General features: G+C 36.0%; 1 protein-coding gene across 2 annotated transcripts in view; it reads right to left on the reverse strand.

Annotated features, from left to right (window-relative positions):
- Positions 1–1,244: 1,244 nt before the first annotated feature.
- The window catches only part of rictor (rapamycin-insensitive companion of Tor), a 52,893-nt gene continuing 31,434 nt past the window's right edge, over positions 1,245–22,703 (reverse strand). The window contains exons 18-30 of one of the 2 annotated variants that reach the window (XM_071587678.1): positions 21,996–22,239; positions 21,146–21,423; positions 20,884–21,046; positions 20,139–20,413; positions 18,764–18,930; positions 17,803–17,942; positions 15,401–15,740; positions 11,534–11,967; positions 8,628–8,960; positions 8,361–8,519; positions 6,894–7,035; positions 4,481–4,619; positions 1,245–3,001 (exon numbers count right to left, since the gene is read on the reverse strand). In XM_071587678.1, coding sequence (XP_071443779.1) covers positions 1,427–3,001; positions 4,481–4,619; positions 6,894–7,035; positions 8,361–8,519; positions 8,628–8,960; positions 11,534–11,967; positions 15,401–15,740; positions 17,803–17,942; positions 18,764–18,930; positions 20,139–20,413; positions 20,884–21,046; positions 21,146–21,423; positions 21,996–22,239 — 4,389 coding nt within the window. In that variant the 3' untranslated portion in view covers positions 1,245–1,426. Of the gene's footprint in view, positions 3,002–4,480; positions 4,620–6,893; positions 7,036–8,360; positions 8,526–8,627; positions 8,961–11,533; positions 11,968–15,400; positions 15,741–17,802; positions 17,943–18,763; positions 18,931–20,138; positions 20,414–20,883; positions 21,047–21,145; positions 21,424–21,995; positions 22,240–22,703 lie in introns of both variants that reach the window. The other variant, XM_071587677.1, reaches the window with a different exon arrangement.

The raw sequence follows: 22,703 nt of genomic DNA on the forward strand, positions 1-22,703 counted from the left end.
ATACAGATATGGATATGAAATGTCTTTGATTATTTAATTGGAGTCCAGTTTGCATAGAGAAATTAATGCATGCCACTGTTAAATTTAGTAAGCTGAAATACAAGAGAAAAGATTTCACATGGTGGAAATCAAGGATGGCTTCAAGCTAATTGGCTCAATGCTCACCAAACATCCACCAGCCGGTCATCATGTCTACACTTCCATCAGGGAATGGAATATGGTTCATTCTTTTAGCCATATGGTTACATAGGAAAACCATGACACATTTCAAATCTCATGCATTTAACACATATTTTACACACATACTTGTAACATTTGAAGATATTTTTACAATCCTGGAATGCGTTATGAAAACCCAGGGAAAATGATAGTCCTACACCATTACCAGACATTGAATGTATTCAGAGAGGTGAGAATCATTGTACACAATGCAAAACCATATGGAAAATCAGAGCATTCCTCACCTGTGGTTTGGCACAAATTTTAAGGCTGAATCTCTGCAATTTCTCCTCTCACATTTGAAGATCACCACCTATCTTTCACCGGATTGAGCACATTCCTTCTGCAGACCGAAAATCAATTCTTCACTTGATTCAATTTTAAATAGAAGCTTCATTATCATAGTAATTCATTTCAATTTTACAGGTAATGCAAAATTAATATGAACTTTCAACTCTACTTACCAAATAGGATAAGGAAAGTTGAATTAGGATTTTGCATTACCATAACCCTTGGTCTGACACTAAATTTTTCAAGACATTTAAGAGTTTTGGTACATAAAAATGTCACTAAATTGGTGATATTCTATAATTACCCTCACCCTTACCAAATGGTGCTTGCCCATTCTTCAAAAATCTATGTGCAACGATCCATATGCCCCACCTTGAAGATTCAGACACTACTACAAGCCTCAATGCTGAGGATTGCACTAGCTCAGTTTTGACTGTCAAAATCATAAAGCCCAACAAAATCCCTTACTCCATCCATAAATTCCTTGACCACAGAAACTACACCATAGGAAATACTAAATCCTTACCATTCATATCTCATACATCCACTGCATTGCGCAGCATTTTCTCATAATATTCACTAACAGATGACTCCAGGAAGTAAAAACGTCTAAGACTGTATCCAATAAACAGAAAGGTTACCATGGTCGTCTGACTTTCAAAAAACATAATAATGAAAATAAGGATAAACATTAATGAAAATCATTTATTCATATAACAATGGTAAAAGGCATTATAGAATTAAACAATGAATCAACAAAGTTCAACTTGTCATTATTATAAGGAAGTTTACAGATAAAAAATCTAGTAAATATTTAAAGTACCTAAGGCATTTGCTTATATTTTTTGTCTAATGCCTACCCAACAATTTTTTTTAAAGATTTTAACACAATAGCCCTACAGTAACATATCTATTTTCATCTGTTGACCAATTTTTTTTCCAAACTTTTTCTTTTCACGATGTTACTTTTTTCTTCATTACGAGCTGATTGAGAGACAGAGGAAGACCTCACACTAACATTGAGGGTAGGCATAATACAAGAAGAAGGCAAGGTGATGGCTGATGAGGTAGGTTTTGTGAGACTAGAAGTTTTTGTTGCAATCAATGAGCTTTGAGTTACAACAACAGAACAAGTTGTAGTTATTGTAGATAATACCGTGGAGGTAGGAACTTGAGGGGGTATATAGACAACACCAGAAATGCTGGCCACATTGCATTTCTCAGAGAGACATGGAACACTGGACGCAGATGATGTTTTACCACTTGCATCACTAACAGGATTGGTTCTTGGCGGAACTTTGGTGCTAACATCACTGAGTGCTTTAGTGGCTGATGATGCCTCACCACTGGAACCACTAGCAACACATGATGCAGTTGAAATGTTGCTATCACCAGCCACATTAACCGCTGATAATTTAACATCTGTGGCATAATTAATGTTACTAGGGGTTGATAATACTTTATGACTTGATCCAACACTAGTTTTAGGTTTTGAGAGGACTTTAGAACTTGTATCACCAACATAATTAGCTGCTGATGGCATTTTATCTATCATACTACCACTAGATTTTGTGGTTGATGTTGTTCCACTATATAAAACACTGCTTCCAACTAAAGTCTCCTGTTTTTCCTCCCTACTTTCAGGGGTGGCCACTAACACCTTGTTACAACCCATTTGAACTGCAGAACTTGTTGATGGAGTTTCAACCTTTGAATAACTTGAAGTACATGTTGGTATTGACTTCTTACCACTCATACCTCCACCCAGATTTCCTAGCAATGCCACATTATCACTTGCACTGCCCATATTCTTAGCTGCTAATGGACCACTGCTGACTCCATGACAACTATCCTTCTTATCACTTAAAGCTTTCACTTCTGATGTAATGCTACAACTAGAGGAGCCAATGGTATGGGATACAGAAATTGTTTTACTGCTTTTATCACCCATAGCATTTACCACAGACAACTTCGTATCATTGGTGCAACCACACTTTTCACCCTCAGTACTTCGAGCCACATTCCCTCCCAATGGTACAACAGCACTGCTAGTTTCACTGACAGCTTTGTTCTTTTCTATACTTTTGAGAGAATGAGATGGTGGTGGAGGATCAGCTTTAGGGACAGGGGTGTCCTTTGGCATAGATGATTTCCCAATGGTTGAACCAATATTATCACAAGAAGTCTCTTCTTCTGCCAGCGAAGGCAAACCAGAGATTGTCCTGACACCACTGGGAGACATTTGAATTAGAGATACTGGGGGAACATTTGAAGATCCAGAACTAGCTTTGACAGGGGAGTGAACCGAATTATGGGTTTGTGATTGATGTTCAGAACTGCCACCTGAGCTCTGGCCAGTTTCCACTTGACTAGGAGATGATACCGAGTGAGGAGTGTGGGGAGTAGCAGGCAAGGCACTACATGTTCCACTTGCGACTGATGCACCACTGGATTCAGTCAAATGGAGTATGTTCGCTGATTGCTCATACAACTATAAAAAGAATTTAGATTAACATGTTCAAATTTCAAAGTAAAAACAACATGGAAAGCTAGGTACACAATTTAATTTAAACATTTAAGTGGATATATGAGTATACATCCACTTAATATAGATTATTCCCATTCATCTTAAGGCTACAAAAAATTTCTTATAAAATTATCATTTGTTTGGGTTTCCTGTGCATCTGGATAACAGCCACCCAGAGGAAGTAACCAAAGTATTTGAGTTAAGTTCCTACTTCGAGAGAATTAAGTGCCTACTTCCCTCTTTATTTCAAAGCTCAAATGTTATTGTATAAATGGTTTATCGTGAGTTGATAAAGCGGTAATCTTTAGAAGCATAGAGTTATTGGATATTATAAAATGTGCTCATATAAATTTAGAGCATTACCAGGAGTCCCATTAAGTCTGTTTATTAATTTATACACTGATATTATCAATTCCATTAATGATATAAAATTCCATCTTTTTGCTGACAATTCAAAAATTATAAGTGTTCTGAAAACTAGGCAACTGATAAAAATGTTGAAATTTTACAGGCTAAAATTCATTTAAATTGCCTAGAACTAAAACCAGAATTCCTTGATTTACAGCCAAGTGCTTTAAAGATTGCGAAAATACTTGATCATGCCTTTCACCTGAACATAAGTAAATGATTCAGTTAATGTAAACGTCATGAAATTTCCCTTGGAATTAGCCAACTCATACTTGAAGAAATAGCACCAACACACTCTTAAAATATTTCCAGCATAATCTATTGCCGGTAAATGAGGAAAAATGTTACATAAGCTTTACTCAAAACAAAAACTCAACATCACTCAACCACACCATACACAATGTAAATATTCCCAAGTTGATATGATTCCCAAAAGGGGTTATGCTGGACTCTTCCTTAACTTTTAGGCTCAAAAAAGTAGAAATACCTCCGAGATTTCACTGGCAAAACACAAACCAATAAGGACTTTTTACAAGTCAGTTCATTTTGAACTCATATTTTGAAGTCAATTTTTTCGGGCCATTTCATTTTGAAATAACTAGATTTCACTGCAAGTGTCAACCAACTGAAATATCATCGATAGACCAATTTAGTTAATTCCAGTTTTTAACAACTTATTTTTCTATGCAAATGGTGAATGTAACTGAATTCACTAATATGGTTTGTTTGAAACACTCAAAGAGGGCATTTCCATGGGTAATGAATGAGCACAACATGGATTCAACCCAATGAATAATGTCCTCTACAGGTAACTCCAATTGCATGGCTCTTACAACTGCCCACTGTGCACATTAATAATAATAGCTTGTTCTTTCCTAATATAATATTTAAAGAATAAATGTGGCCATATCAAATGATATACTGTACTAATGACCTCATCTAACGCATCTTCTACAAGTACTAAAGAATCTAAACAAATGTTTCAATATAAACTTTCAAACTATTACTTAAAATAGATATAAAATAATATATTACCTCATCAAAAGTAAGGTCAAAAAATAGTTCCTGGATGAAATGCCTTGAAATTAATCGATAAGAAGCAGAGCCTAAACAAGCTGACACCTCTGAATACAAACAAACATCTTGGAATGACTCTGGATGCTTCTGCTTTAACCTGATACAAAGGAAAAAAAGAGAAAAATCACAGCCATACTAAACCATCATAAAAATACTCCAAATAAAAATTATATAATTAATCAATTATTATAGACAAGTTTAAACAGCAATCAGCATGTAATTGAGAAAACCATAGAGGTACAAAGGAAAGAGAGTCTAATTTATAGATAACTATAAAAAATAATGTCATTAACAAATTTTAACATTACAAATGTCTTGAATATTAAAATAAACAAATGAGTTACAAAAGAATTTTAAATTCAGGACATATTAACACAAGTATTTAAGAACACTAATTCTTATCTTATTCAGCACTATATTTAATATTAGACACTGCCATTACCTTGACAGGTATCTTGAACTAATAATATTATCTAGCATTCTATTAGAACATTTTAAACCCACAGAAATATCTACGACAGATATTAGTATTAGGATATATTTCTGCATCCAGGAGTCCAAATGATAAAAAAACTCAGTCAATATTTACGCCTTTAAATTTACTCTCTGAATCGCCAGGGGCCTGTTAGCAATTCCCAATTAATATGGATTGATGGGATTTTCTGCCATTCCCATTACATCAACGCTCATTGAAACACTCCTGACAGTCCTGCTGGTACCTTTTGATAAATTGCACCTAGTCCTGCACCACAAAAACCAAAATGACTGATGCATTCAGCAGAAGCACTTTGGAACAAGCATGCAGACATGGAACAGCAATCTGATTCACCTGCACTTCAAATCATTAGAGGTAAGGATGAGAATACACCCAAGCACTTCAAGTTGCAGTTCCATTACTGCTTCTTCGATTTGGTGCATTAAATATTTATTAGTACCCATACTAGTTTCGTATCCAAAGAAGGTCATGCCAGAGGTTTCACATACCAATACCTACAAATGTTCCCATTCAAGGAGGAATTTGGATTAAATTTGTACGAGAAGTGGAAGTGGAGAAATGGAATGTACAGGGTAAGGCAGTAAAAGCAGGACAATTGAAACTTTTGTTTAAAGGCAAATGTATGAAAAACAATACAAATGAAAATCCTTTCACACACAAGTAGTGGTATCTAATCGAGAGTAACATTACTCAATGTAGCCCCCTTCAGCTGCAATGACCGCTTCCAATCTTGTCCTGAATTGATCGCACGCACTCTTAAAAACAGCACTGTCTATATTCGCGAATGCTGCTGCGATAGCGGTGTGTAGAGATGCGACATTAGGGTGCCTTGTCTTACTGGCAACTCTTTTGACAATGCTCCAAACATAATAGTCTAGGGGGTTCAAGTCCAGGCTAATCAGGCATCAGAACTCCTTTGAACAAAGGAGTTCTGACAGCCAGTTTTGGACTAAATGACTCGTATGAGCTGGTGCACCATCCTGTTGAAAGACATATTGTCTCCCTCAGGCCACAGTTACCATCCAGGTTTCACAACATTCTTCATAATTTGCAAAACATTGAACAATTCCTCTGAAATCAGCGCCTGAGCATTTCCTCCCCGGGTTAGCAAAACCTTCCCCAGACTTCTCCGAACCTTTATACTTAGCCACAATATCGTGAACAGTTGATATGGGGTACCCGAAGAACAGTACTATTTCACTGGGTGAACGCCCAGCGGGAACACTTTCGATAATAGCGGCTCTTTGATTGTACTCTGCACTCGTAAATAACATCTTGGCCATTTTGAGGTTATGACTGTTTACTAGATGCCTATAGCTTTAAAGAACAACAATTGTGACCTCCAGTTAAACTACGATATGGTGGGAAATTCAAATTGAAATTTGTCCAGAGATATCTGACGCACCCTGTATTTTCAAATTTTTAACTACTTGAACCCAATTACCTGCTCTCAATTCAAACAATGGAATTGATCCATTGTAAATTGAAACCCTTTCCACTTTGTTCCACTCCACCACTAGGAGCTTCACTTTTACACAATCTTTACCATTAACAATAACATGGTCACTTGTCATACATCACCATTATAAACAATTGAGACCACTGCCAATATACTCGCAGTGCCCATCAATCAGTACAATTTGGTGCTGGAAGCACATTGAAACATCAATATTGAGTGTATATGTTCCGATTACCTAAATTATATTAACTTAATTTTAATTTATAGAATCATTTAAGACATTTATATTACATTCTAAAATAAAATAATTGCCATTAATATATCATAAAGCATATATAACATTATAAAAAAATCGCATGCACTGTGATCCAAAACACCTTTCTATGAGGTTACAACATTTAATGCCATTCACTTACAATAACAACGTCTGCCTCGATAACTTCCACCACAGAGGGTTGCTCATTCTCATGATGTATTTCAAAATTTCTTTACGTATCACAGACTTTGAGTTTGAGCCATCCACTTCATCCACAACTTCTTCACTCTTTTGAAATGTTCCTGCAAATGAAATAAATTATATTTCAATTATAGGTATTTAATAAATATATGAAAAACTAAAAATTAATACCCCTAGTGAAATTATGCTACATATATTCCTGTCATATTCCCCCACTTTTTGTTCAAAATACTGGGGAAAATATTGGGAAGGATTACATTCATACTCAAAAAACCATCAAAAATATTATCAATAGATGTAACTAATGGTAAGACTTAATGCTGTCACTAGATTTTAATACAACAGATAATTTCTAATCAATGGACTCACATAGAGAAATAACTCTATTATTTCTATTTATCCTGTAGAGTTGTACCAATAACACACTATGGTGGGAAATAGCATGGCTTTCATTTGTGCTACGATAATTGTTAATCATCTTATATGGTTAGAGTTGAAGAACTTATTTGAGAGAAATTCTCATTAATTCTATGGTTTATAATTGTTCATAGAGGTATGATAATCTACAATTTTTTATAGTCACTTAAAGTTTCAACATTATCCATAATGTGTGATACAACATATTTACTAATGAAGTTTATTCAAGTGTTTCAACCCCTAAATTTGTAGAATATAATCTACAATTATTATTCCAAAAATGGTCATTTATCATGATTAATAATTATTTATTAACTAATCCATTCCAGATGATTTAGGGACTATTTTTTCCATCTCCTAATGGCCACGCCACTTTGTTTTAAACCTACTCATTAAATTTTAGCAGTTAATTACCTAATTTCTGTGAGTGTTATACCAAAATAGAAGCAGTGATTGAAGTCTATACTTCAGGGTATTTGTTTCAAAATGGCAACCCATTTAGAATATTAAATTCAAGGTATTTTGCTGAATTCATACTTTTCCCTTAACTTGAAGCTTCAAAAATTGGAGGAGGAGAGATTCAAGAGAGATTTCAGAGTCCCTGTAAGTCTCACGAATCATTTTGTGGGTCTCTTCAAGAGATTTTTTCAGTTTAGCACAAAACTTAATCACATAACATGGCTCAATCATAGTAGATTCCATTTTTTTCGTGACACAGTCGGCACACAGAGGTTTACAATAACTGACGTCCTCCCGCTTCCACAGCTTGGAGAGTACTGAGACCAGTTTAGCGACAAAGTTTAGTGTCCCCCCACATCACCTACTCCAAGTGGTTTGATCCCACTTCGACCAATAGGAGTGGCGAGTAAAATTCAATTGCATTACTTGTGGAACGCACCTTGTATAATAAATATACCACTGAATTGATTAGGAGCAGTAACTTACTGAAAAAAATCAGGCTGGCCGTAGGTGATTTCAAACAATAATAACGCTAGAAGGAAAAGCTTACCTGTATCATTACTGCTGCCACTGGCATCACTGGCCCTTGTCACCACATTGCCAACACTAACACCACTACTGGGGATCATTGAAAGGGTAACTCCCTTCCGCCTTCGGGCCAAAGGACTTTCCTTCTCCCCAGAAGCCAGATACTTCTCACCACTGCTCTCTGTATCTTCGTAAATCAATGAATAAAATGATCGTAAATCAATGAATAAAATGATTATCTCACAGCACAGAAATATAAGCACAAAATGAGCAAAAATTCTAAACTAACCAGTTCTATTACGACATGAACCTGTTGATACATCCCGAGACCGTCGTGTGTTCCGTCTTTGTTGTCCCAACAGCTTGACACAACATGCAAGGCATCGATCTGGGCGGTGGGGTCCAATGGAGACTTCTCCACCACCCACTCCCCTCTTTGAGCGGTGCCCTCCTCCACCACGCCACACCCAACCCTCCCCCATGGAGACAGAGGAAGAGGGTGACGAGGAGGAGGAGGATGAGCCCGATGAATCAATACTGGTACCAACAACCCTCACTCCACCCTCATCCAACTCCCCTCCAATCTCTCGAGCATCCTCCAGCTCACTTTCCTCTTCTTCCCCTATAAGAAGCATGCAACATCAGTGACACCATAATAAGGATGAAGTGTTTTCACAATCATAAAATAAAAATGATAAATGCAGAACATAGGTATTCAAGTTAGAAATTTGCAACTCTCAGTTAACCTGACTAAATGCTCATCCAATTTTGGTAAAACAAGAAAAATTATTACTTGTTAAGCATGTCAATGTTCATGCCATTTCTACGAGCATGAAAACAGCAGGAGATTCGTCAATCTTTTAATATGGATTTTTATTGACGCATTATCTGAGGATGATAGGCAGACTATCAAAGAAGAAGTCTTTTATTTCTGATTTAAAGGAATCTTACTTCATCCAAGTATTTGATGAATGTCCCTCGACAGTTTTCTTACCATACATTCTTGAGTGTCATGCACCCCACCCATCCCCCAAATATAATGTTTGCCTCACCACTGAATTCTGAGAAAAATATTTTTTTGGAAAAACTGGGAAAATAAATACAATACCTTTTTAATTGGAAAAGTAACAGCCTATTCTGAAGACACTTGAGTATAATTCTACAGCTTTTTTAAAAATGGAATATACTAAAAATGGATAATTACTAAAAATACTTCAGAATTAGCAAAAATGTTCTTGCCAACAGTGAGCGATTGAGTGATTTCAATACAACAATTTCAGAGCGTAGAAATCATTCACCTTGACCAGGATTCAAACCCAGATCCCTCAACATCCAGCAGAGTGCTTTAGCCAGTTATGCCATCGTGGCGTCCTCTTACACTCCAAAATTTTACACTCTGAAATTGTTGCATTGAAATGCATTTTAGCAGATAACTCCGTTACAAGTTACTGCAGCAGCATCTCCCGCAGTTTCTTGGAAAATGAACATAGAGATTATAAAACTGACTTCTGGCTTTCACCAGAGGTTAAATGTACATTCAGTTTAATGAGACATCATAAAACCAAGCCAAAGTATCAGCACTTGTCCTCCATGAGATACCAAGAAAACTCCAGCAACCGGGCACAATTGAGGTGGAGACGGTAACCTGGACAGCATTCTTACACGCAGATAAACCTGTTAACTATGCTTAGTTATAATTGTTATTAATGCTTGCTTACAGAGATTATTACACAAATTGTAAGCACAATTATTCATATGAAAATAACTACAGCTGTAAAAATTATGTACTTCTTCATGAAAAGATGAAGTGATAATTTGGATTTGGACAAACATGCACATATCAACTAGATGAACAATAAATGTTAAAATAAATGCAGTAATGTAGTGCTGATTCAGTACAGGTTTCCTTTCTTAGGTGATAATGAAAATAAGATCACTCCAGTTCAAGAGTTAATCCACTTGTCCCCATATCAACAAATACAAAAGAAATTTCCCCTTAATTCTACAAAGGGTTGGCTAAAATTGGATAAAAATGATTATGGTAAAATATTCTGAATGGCAGAGAAAAAGGAGTTGAACGGAAGCTGTTTTAATAACAGGGCTGCCCAGAAAGTAACATACGTTTGCGTGTAGCAAGCAAAGTAATGGGGGAGCCGAATGTTTGCTGTATTGCCACACACGTAAGGACATTACACCTTGAGCTGCAGTGTTTGGGAGGCCGCACTGCTTGTCATTTGTTTATATTAGCGAGTCAAGATAACAATACAATTGGAAATCTCACCATGTGCAAAATCCATTTAGTGATAAGGTTTCTAATGGCAACAAACATCAAAGCTGCTAACACTAATCAGGAAATTTGTGCTGTGCACCAACTACGTGATGAGTGCCAATGTTGTGCATCAGTGGTTTTGCTAGTTTGAGAGTCAATGGACTAATGTCCATGATGTCCAAGAACTGGCCACCCATCAGTTAAATTGTCACAAAGCTAGGCTGACGACAGTGGTCCTTGTCGTGAACATTAGTGCCCCTATTTTTAAACTGAATGCACCACTGCCTCACTTTACCTTCACTCATTATACCATCTCTGCACACCTCACAAAGTTGCCTATGAATTTCAATTGGCTCGTGTTTCCTACCAGTAAAAACTTAATCACAGACCACTTCAAAACTCTTGGGATGTTTTATTGGAGTGCACATTTTAATAGTTTGCAATGATCAAAGTAGAAGAACCACAGTCTGCACACTACAACAGCAGGATGTTTACTGAGTGTAGGGACTTTTAGACATAAAGAAGATGGCTCTATCCCTATCTACTGCCACGCTAGGCCAAAATACAAGTTACTTTCTTGACAGCCCTCTTACATGTCACAAAAACTAATTGTTCTTTTTTCATGAGTGGTGTTCTGTTTTCATGGGTGGGTAAGAGAACAAGAAGTCAATGCATGACAATTTACTCCCATGAACAGGAGTTTATTATTATAATTAAAAACTTGAATTATTGACATGTAAGACAAATATGCTTCAAACTTTAATGGATTGATAAATCTCTCATGTTATTTCACTTTCCAATGTGCCATTAAGGAACTAAATTCATTTATTTTGAGCCAGGATATTTCAAAGGCCAATTTTTTGTCTTTTGAATAGCAAAACAGCATGGTTTCACTGTATACTGGAACTCTACTTATGCACACTGACCTGTTTCCCTGAGTTCCTCCATCAATTCGGCAAAGGATGACCCATATATGCCGCTGCCAACCTTCCGGCCATGCCTATATCTCCTTCTCACCCCATCTCTGACCATGCCCATCCTCCACCAAGAAACGGGACCCCTCTCTCCCACTGTATCACATTCAGCTGCCTCCCCAATGGCCTCTTCCTCATCAACCATCTCCAGCTCTGATCCAACTTCCTTCCCCTCCTCCGATGCTCCCTTAAGGATGTCTGCATCTTGTTCATGCTCCACATCTTCTGCTGGAAAAATGCTCAGGAGGTCTTTAGGCAAAGCAATGCCACGATAACAGGGACCATCATTCTCACTCGTTGAAGGCATTGTGAAAGACCTTAGTGATGCAGCACTTAGAGATGTGGAAGGAGCACGAAGGAGGGGGGCCTCTAATTCCGGTGGTAAGCTGCAACAAACAAACACAAAAAAGAGGGTACACTACAGTAAAATCTCAATCATCCACGTTATTCTCTCTTCTTGGCACCTCAAAATTTTAATAAAAATGCAATTGTAAATAAAATTAAATGCTTCGAAACTTGGAAACAGTTAACTCTCGATTATCTATGCTAATGGATGCATGATGAAGCACTGATAATAAAAAAAAACAAGATTACCGAAATATGCAAAAAATATGGTTGGTATATGAAGGGATTTATACAGAGACTTTCCTTTTTCGTTCCTTATGATTATTTCCCATGTTTTAACAATGGAAAGTACAATTTTTTCAGCCATTTTTATTAGGGTGGAATTAATTTTTTTTTGTTTTTATTAGTTTTTCAGAGCAGAACTACCATTATGAACGGTACAACATTTTCAACCAATCATATAGCCGAAAAAAAACAATGACCGGTGAAGGATTGACAAAGGATCACTGACACAGATTCGTATTCATCACTTGACACTGTCTTAAATAAAGCATTGTAGATAGTTAATAACTTATTTGTTGTATTGTAAGGCTAGCTACAAGGGTAGGGTGAAGAGTTCTTGGCCTGATAATGAAAGACTGCACATTTCAGTTTAAAAAAAATGGCTATTTTTCCACATAATCTCATTTGACTACAACACACTTAGTCCAGCGTTTCCCCAACATCAGTTCCTCCATTCCTCCCAGGAAGTGAGAGTCTGGAAGGCTATGAAAATTTCAACCCATGGTCCCGTCAACTTCTTCATGGGATGCGAAGCACTTCCCAGACACATATTTCTTCAAGTTTGGGAACAGATGGAAGTCTGAGGATGCCAAATCAGAAGAATAGGGAGGATGGCCATGCGAATCGTACCCCAAATCCTGCAGTTTTCTCATCGCCAATTCACCTTTGAGAGCAGGTTACAGTAGGTTGTCCTGGTGAAAGATGATTTTGTTCTTCTTCAAGCCAGGCCTCTTCTCACGAAATTTGCATCCAGCTGGTCTAGAAGGTTGGAGTTGGGTCGATATTCGCCTGTAATTCTTCTGCCTTTTTCAAAGTAATCAATTAACAGGACCCCTTTCTCATCCCAAAACACACTGGCTATGGCCTTTTCAGCAGATGCATTCAACTTTGCTTTCTCTGGTGCTAAACCACCAGCTTCCACTCACTGCTTCGACAGCTGTTTTGTTTCTGGCATGCAGTGTTGGATACATGTCTCATCCATGGTGATAATCCAATCCCATCCATTTTCTTTTGATCAACATTCAGCAAATGCGGCACCCACCTAGCGCTGAGCTTTTGCATCCCTAATTCTTTGGGCAAGATGTTTTGCACCCTTTCTTCCGATATCCACACGACTAAAGCTATTTCACTCACCTTAACTCGCCTATCGTTCCACACATTATCGTGAACCTTTTCAATGGTTTCCAGTGTGTTCGCAGTTTTTGGCCATCCTACACGTGAGTCAACTTTGAGGGATGAGCGATCATGCTTAAATTCAGCTGCCCATTTTTTAATGATTGACAATGAAGGAGCAGAGTCCCCATACACTTTCGTCAACTTTGGAAGAATTTCCTAATAGGTTAATCCATCCAAAACTAAGTATTTTATGACCACACAATATTCAAGTTTTTCTAATTTAACAAAAAACACGATAGACGTTTACTGCAACAATACGTGCAAGCAAACTACTTGAGAGAACAAGTTTTAACTTCTCTTACGAACTGATGAAATGTGCACCCAGGCAAGAATGATAAATTTTCACTGATTTGAATGCCATCTCTGTGTCAGGCCAAGAAGTTATCAGTTTACCCTCGTCTTCGCTCGCCTTAGAGGAGAAAAAGGAATTTTCAGGGATTGTGATTGTGATAATGGAAAAGTTAGAATAGAACAAAAATAATTAAATTAAATCATTAAATACAATTGAAAACCTTTTATTTTGTGAAAGTAACAGCTTTTAAGGAAAAGTATTTCAAACATTTATTTTTTTATAAGTACATCAAAGATTCAAAGCATTCATTTTAATTATCCCTACGATTATAATTTTATTTAAATTTTCAGGTGCTTAGAAGAAAAAGCATGGATAATCCACTAAACAGTCAATTCACATATGGATAATTGAGAGTTTTTGTTACTAAAAAAATATATGTAAATTTGAAATACCTCTGCTTTCTTAAATTTTTTCAATTTTGATCACAAAATAAAAAGTTGTTTAATTTGTTAATGTAAACCTTTTTATACTACCATGCTTTCCCATTATTGTTTCCCTCACATTCACTAGTCCTTAGAACTCAGCTAAGCAAATCCATAGCTTTACTATCCAACAAATTAGTCATTCATTATCTACAATACATTATTTTAATCAGTATCATATGATAAATATGAATCCATATGAGCAATATTTTGTCAATCATTTGTTATTTCCTGATTGGTCTGGCTATCTGGCAATATATTCTGCTATTCATTTGATGATAATTCTGTGCTCATGTAAAACTATGACTCCACTCTTATAAAAATGACATATGAAATGAAAGAAACTTGAACCATCTATTGCTGAAAAAACTAAAATTAATCAAAAATAAAACTAAAAACTAAAATTAATCGCAAGGAATGAAAAAGGATATTTCATTTGTTTCCTAACCAGAGTCACTTTTTTTAAAAACTATTTTGAATTGTACAAATTGAATCGTACAAATTGAATCCATTTACATCGCAACCATATTTTCCACATATTTTAGTTTTCCATTAAATAATAAATTGAGTTTGCTGTACTTGACTTAAAGTTAACATATTTGAATACCTGTAGGTACTGACCATGCAAACAAAAATAACCTATAAATGTATACATGTATTTATAAAGATCATAAAAAAATCTCTTTTACTAGCCATGTCACTAAATGATCAGCTATTTGCTGGTTTATTGCTCAATGGTGTCTTAATAAATGACAGGATAACTTAAAATTTCTGAATGGTGGTACTTCATAAAGCTTACTGTAGCCTATTTAACATCACTTCGCAGTTTATGACTCAGTTGGAAAAAATTAAAAAAGTACCTCAGATATAAATGTCATATATAGATAGATTCTCATATCGGTAAAATCACCAACTTAAATGGAAATAAAATTAACATTGCAATGCTAATTTTGCTGAAGTGACATCGAATTAAAATAAGAGCTGCCCATTTCCAAAAGTGTAATATGAGGAGTTTGGGATGAAAATATAAAGCATCCTCCCAGTATTTTTAACCAGTACAGATACATGCATTAAGAAAATTAAAAAATTGAAATAAATACCCTCTGAGGTATCAAAAATTCAATTTTTCATGAAACACCAATTGAAATTAAAGCCACCACAACCACATAGATGAAGCATGGTAGTTTCAGGGTACTAATAAATTTTCTCCCAGATCTGCTAATGTTCGGCAACTTCACTTACCCTGCACGGATGTTACGATCCAGAGAGCGAACTTTCAAACCCCTGCTATTCTGTGGCCTTATTTGGATTCCATGAGAAAGACCAAGACCTAGGGCAATTCCACGGCGTGAAGGTACCCATGTTTCCAGTAAGTCACGGCCAAGGGCAAGATCAGCACATAATGGAGAGGTTCTAGAGAAAAACAGGTGCGGAGTGGTTGGCTGCGGCCGCCGAGACCTATTTAATAGCCTGAGCATTGCAAATCCACGGGCCCCTTCTCCACTTAGCCCTCCCATACTGCCACGTAAGCCGGATCCCATCGATAAAACCCAACCACTGAGACTAGTTCCACCAACAGAGCCTGTCAAATGAATTATTAGTATTAGTGACATGGTCTTTAAAAATTTTTGCATGCAAAAAATAACTTTCTGAAAAACCATTCATTCTTATCAGCCAAATGTACACGCACGACAAGAATGGGATAGTAATATTAAAAATGTATTAATTTAAAATACCACACAAATAAATTATCATTCAATTGCAAACAATTCAATGGTAAACAAAATTAAATCTAATTTTTGAATCAGCAGGAAAAGCCATGAAATTTAATTAGAAAACATATTTCAACATATAGTCAAATCTCTTAATTATTAAAATCCTAATTAATTCAAAATATCCTGTAATGCATTGCTAAGATCAGTTCTCAGCCAAAGGTTTAATATTTTTTGTGTTTTTAGAATAGATAAATTGAACAAGTCTACAATGAAATTTGAATTTCTGGCCCTGTGGCCAGTTGTTAATATCGTTTATTTTAAAATTTTCCAGAATATATAGCATACCATCGAGTGATTGCACACTGCAAACTTACAAATGTACAGTATGAATTTAGAATTGAGTTTCGGATATCCAATTCTTAAAAAAGCATCCCACTGCACCCAAAGCACATTAAATTCATTTTGAAGGTTGAATGGTCAAGATGAAAGAATATCAATATGATACATTAGGATAGAGCATTTTGATCTTGAATTCCTACACATATTGCAAGTTTTTGTCAACTCTTTCAATGCAATTCAGTTGAAACATATTAGCAGCACTCTTGAGGTAAGGAAAGAGAAGATTATAAATGCCCACACAAGGGAGTAAAAAAATAAGACCTATTTACAAGGTCCAGAGCACCCTTCCCTCTCAAAGCCCTTTTGAAACAGCAACCAAAATGCTCCCATATATTCAGGGACCATAGGGGAGTGACCTTTTTTTCACCTGAGTTCACCTAATGAATGCTACTGAAGCGATGGAGAGAAGAGAAAAGGAGTACTAACTATTTTATTCTGTCCCACACAATAGCTGTCAAAAAGTATGTCTCCTTCCCAGAATGACAAGGGCATACTCCAGAAAACAAAATATATACTTTACATAAATTAAACATCCCATGCTAGTTGTTTACTTTTGGTTTAAAGGGTACTCCAAAGGCCAGTGGAATATTGTATTACAAATTCACTACATAATACAAATAGATTTAGATGAAGCGATATAGAGTTTTGTATTTATATTACTACGTAATACAAATACAAAACTCTATACCGCTTCATCTAAACTTCAATATCCTACATGGGATTCCGGCAAATTAACAACCTGCAGTGAAACACAAGGAAAACATCAAATGTACGACTAAAGAATATATCTTACAACCTTAATGTGGCCCAGATGAAATTAGTTTCCATCATCATATTATTCATTCAAATTTTAAATATGAACCAATATTTTCTAGACCATTGGTAGCATTTGCATATGTTTTAGGTTTATTTTATGAGAAACTAATTCTTTTACAAATTCATACAATTGCGACGCCATTCACCATGGTCAACATTCAAGAAGAAAAAAACATGGGCAGTGAAAAAATATACATTACCATTTAGATATCCTTGCAAACCCTGAGTGTGTGTGTGAATGTGATTCATGAGAGTGACTGTTATTCCTTAACACATCCTAGTGATCGAGTGATTGCTAGTCTTGTTTCTTTATTTATATTGACATTTTTTCATGGAGAATGACATACACATGGGTCACTGTTCCCCAAACACACCCAAGTGACTGTGTGAGTTTTCCCCATTTTCCCCTGATTTGTCACATTTTTTTTACATACCCCCACTTAAACCCAGTTCCAATCAAGTTCATAGTCTAGGCTATTCCCTTTTCCATTGTTTCACGGCTGTAGGTACGTTCATTTTAAGTTTACAGAGCATTATGTAACTTTTTAAAGACTTGTTAAGGAAAACTGGAAGAGGAAGTGTGCAGAGAAGCAATCATAATAAAAATAGGCAAAAACACATTTAAATGACATTTCATTAAAGACAAGTCTAATTCACTATTCAAAAACAGATGAAAAAGAAACCTAAATAACAAGAGCACAACACTTCAACTACCTCTATCACTCTGAAGGGAGCAGACACTACTCCTTCCCACACTGCTCTTCCTGGACTGTGATTGACGCTGTTGTGATGAAGATCGCAATGTATTCAGGGAGGCTGAGCTCGGAATTGAACTCAGAGCCGGGACACCGCCCCTGAGAAATAGGTAAATAAGCCAAAAAATAATAAATGGATGAATTATAGAAGCCTAGGAACATTGCCTGAATAAGGGAAAATCCATTGTCCACAAGAAGCATGCATACATTCCTATGATACAGCGACCAAATTGGAGTCTGAATAAAGTCGAAAGACTCAATTTATTTCACTGATACATTTCTCCTCAGTTAAATTTCATAACTGACTTCTTTATGCCTGTTTCAACCTTAAATCAACATAACATGTTGACTAGCTTCTATACACTAAAACATAATGTCAGTGAAACAAGTATAATAATCCTCAGCCCATAACTGAAAATGCCTGATAAAAACAGGATACAAACGCCTACTTCCCAATAGTTACTCAACAAATTTAAAAATGGAACAAGGTGCTTTCATTTCAGTAATTTAATCTCAAAATACACAAAGAATGAGTACAATTTACAACAACCACCAGAAAACATGAAATCTTGCAATTTAGGGCAAAATTTTCTAATTAAATAAAGTCAAAGTGTTTTCATTCAATAATTGATATTAAAATACTGACTATGATGCATAACAAACAAGAAAAATGATTCTCAAGTATAGTATACATCAAATTTATGGATGCATATTGTAATAATGACCAAATATCTAATGCATTCAAAATGATTATGTCACTTCAAAATGATTATGTCACTAGCACCTTGAGGTATCCTACAATCAATGAAGTATGCCTTCTATTAAACATTTATAGCCTTTGAAAAGATGTTGATCTTTCAAACTGAAAATTAATGTCACAAAATCACCTGCTACATACATAAATGTTGGTAATAACTTACCCAGCAAGAGTCCGTGATGCATGAGCAGAGTCACAGGAGCTCACCCCACTTGTAGTGGAATCAGTGCAGCTATTGGAACGACTCTTGCCTCCTCCACCAACTATAATTCCAGCACTTCCTGCCCCACTCTCGGTCAGGAATTTTGAAGCTCCATCTTGATTAAATCCCTATAATGAGATGATTTATAAATACAGTAAAACATGCTTGAAATGAATTTGAGGGAACCAGCCTTTCATTTCATTGTCAACAGGATTTCATTACATCTGAACTATGGCATTTTTTGCCCCGCACATTGTAGTTTTGCAGGATTTGTTACCACTAATCATCTGTTTTAATACACCATTTTCTTAACAATTTACCTTCATCCCACAGAATAACTTTTTTCTTCAATTTTTATTCACTAAGAATGTATCCTCAACATCCTCTGGCATATGGAGCACCTTAAAATGATATGACACCCATGATTATTTTGGTAATAGATATTTACGCATGCTCCTCTTTTGATTGACACTGTCTTCATAGTGTAATGCCATTAGCATTTAACATGCAACGATTATGAAATTGGAAATCTACATGTGAGCTTTATAAGTTCTGCATGCTTCAAGAAATTTGAAGCGCGAAAATCTAACAATAATTGAAGGATTCTGTCATACCACAGGAGATCAGTATTTTCTATGCAAAATCCTCCCTCTACTAATTTACGTATCACAGCATTAGGACAATCGACAACCAGTGAGGATGATTATTCACAACCATGGTGATAGGTTCACTGGAATGTCTTCAGTACAGACTGCAAGTCAAAAAGATAAAACTTAGGAGAAAATCTCTATCATTTGAAGTGAAGTTAGAAATTCTTAAAATTTAGAAAATAATCATAAAATTTAAAAAAATGAAATAGCAATGATCTAAAACATGTCGTCATCTACTCTCTCTACTAGTTAAGCGCAAAGAGGTGCCATTTAAAATGCTGCACAATAGGCCAACAAAAGAAGTAAGAAATTAAACACAGCAAAGAATGAGGAATTTGAGGACGTGCTTGCAGAATGGTTTTATCTAGATCCAACCAACACCCATCTCAGTGGATGTTGTCTCATCCATCTCTTATCAATTTAGTTACAAGTACAATATTAGTTTGTGTATTTTAAAATTAATAAATAAATTTCATACAGCAGTAAAGAATTCTCAAAGGAATTTTCCCTTCCGTCAAATAACTAAAGGACAGGATTAGCTAAGTAGCAACACTACCACATGTAGTCGCTTGTGGATGTTAAAGTGATGTCAATGGATCATAGCAAGAGTATTTGATTATTATTAATACTCCATTCTAAGAGGGAAAAGGAAATGCCTAATTCCTGTTACAGACTAATTCTCATACCTGTGAAGCAGTGCTGTGCCTTAAAGATCCTCTGTTCGCTAAAATACTATCTCCAGAAGGTCCTGAGCCATGATGTGTAATGTATGGGCCTTTGCTCTCACTTAAGCTTCGGTAGCAGTTGGAGCTCATACCTCTTATGGGAATACCAAGAACAGAAGGTCCAGCCACCGAAGGCCGACAAGATGGCAAAGTAGATGACTTTGGTCGATAATCTTTTTCACCAAGAATACCCACAAACCTTGAGGTTAAATCATCATTAGTGTTGTCTTCAGGGCCTGTAATTCAATAAAGTGCCATTTCAAAAAAGCTTTTATAAGACAAATATTCCATAAATAGCACAATAAATTTGCCTTATAATAAATATTGGCAATATCTCACTCAGCCTAATACATGATTAAGAATTCATTTATGTTTCTATTGCAGATTTCAATTAATAATAAATAAAAATAGCAATTCAAAAAATGTTTTAGTAGTGCACAGAGATCATTAAACTGAATGAATAACAGTTCAACTGTAGTCAAAACATGTTACAATTCAAATTTAAAATAGGGTGTCATGCGTCTATGCTCATATAAATTTTCTTTTTATAACCAGAAACAATGGTACAATTAATATTCACCACTATTAAAAACTTGAACAACTGTAATCTTGGAATGACAAGTGCTGGTGAGAGAAGGTTGCAACCCAGTGGTTTCATTAATTTGAATAAATTAAAATTTGAAAATGTAAAAAATTCTGCACCAACCCATACTCCCAACACTTTCACTGTCGCCATCATCTGGGATGTAGAAGTTACCCTGCCTCATGTTCTCAGAGCTTATTTCTTCTTCATTCCCAGGTACTCTGTTCGCTGAGTGAGGGAGCCCCTGAGCAGAGAGGCTCATTCTGGAGTGGGACCTTGAGGTTGCCTGCAGAGATGTTGATGAAGAGAAGGGGGGAGATGAATGCAATGGCATTGATAAGAAAGCGGGGATAAGGGCTTGTAATGAGATCTGAGGACGGCCCACCTGAGGAGTGAACCCAGTCACTGGAATTTGAGACGAGCTTGGCTGAACAAGACAGGACACGTGCATCGAGTGCCGGTCACCCCACCACAGGGGGGAATGTTCAGGGGCCGATGAAGGCCCAGATGCCGGGCCTGTGGAACAAGAATCCGTCTCATCCCTCCAGGAGGTCCACAGGAGCTTTGTAGGATCAGATGCACCTGATTTGGAGTCATCACTTTCAGCATCCTCTTCTATCACAGGCCATTTCTCATGACGGTGGTGGCGTATTGATGCCCAGCCTGCACAACAAATCAAACAAATAATGAAATGAGGTGGCGTATTGATGCCCGGTTTGCACAACCAATAAAACTGTTTATGAAATAAATGAACCGGCGTATCTGTATTTTCAGCGATCATACTTCAGTTCTCAAACCTACACATTTACCTCTCAATCAACTTATTATGACCTAAATGAATATTTTTTGAAAAGGTATGAGACACGGTAATTTTATTATAGCCATTTCTCAAAATGTATGTACACATTTTTTTTGCTTTTCTTTGGCATATCTAATATATATATTACTATTGTAAAATAATGAGATGAAATAATAAATATATAAATAAATTCAAAATTTACTTTAATTCAATGGTAGTCAACCTTATTGCAAGGGGTCACTATTGTAAATATTTTGCTGAATTTTATTCCAAAAAATTTCCATAACTTATTCTTCTACTGAAATTATTTTTTACAACATTTTAAAGCTTTTCTCTCCATATTTGTTCTGCTGGTTCCATATTTGTAAACTAACTTTAATAATTATTTTTAAGCCAACCTTATGGCAGCATGTAATAGAATTATAACTGCACATACCAACACGGGATAGAGCATCAGATCCTCTTCTAGTGGTAGAAATCAGTCCCAGAACACAAATTGCGGTCCCTCTTATTGAATAAACTGGACAAGTTGTCACACAACGAACTATCTCACCGATGACACCTTCAGATTCCACAATAGAAACACCAAGACCACTGGTACAAATGTGCCCAACAGCCCATAAAGCAGCCTTAAGTGAGAGTATTTCATCATCCATTGTGCATAGCTGCATTCTTATCACCTGAAAAATTAATAAATAATGCCTTAAAAATTAACTTGATTCACTGAATTTACTACGTAGTAAAAAAATGTTATCAATGTAATTTTTTTTCTGCAAAACATATCCTATTACACCAACAAGTGGACATCTGTTTTGGTATCTATCCCCTTGGTCACTGTTTGGCATAACTACAAGGGTTATTATTTAGTTAGGTCTGTTTGATCATAAAAAAATTTATTTGATAGAAAATGTTTTTATTGATGGTTCTTGTTTTTTCATAAACCTACTTCAAATTTCTACATAATCACCATTCTCTTCTAAGCACCTTTCGTCGTGTTGCACCAGCTTCTTTAATCCCTAAGCATAGAAGTTCTTTGCCTCATAATTGAATCAGATAACAAGTGGTTCCAACCATTGTCCACCAAGCCACTCTTTCAAGTGCAAAATAATAAAATAGCCACTAGGTGAAAGGTCTGTCTTGCTGA

This window comes from Hetaerina americana, unplaced genomic scaffold (genome assembly GCF_022747635.1).
Source record: "Hetaerina americana unplaced genomic scaffold, ioHetAmer1.1.p SCAF_3, whole genome shotgun sequence".
Classification (NCBI taxonomy): domain Eukaryota; kingdom Metazoa; phylum Arthropoda; class Insecta; order Odonata; family Calopterygidae; genus Hetaerina; species Hetaerina americana.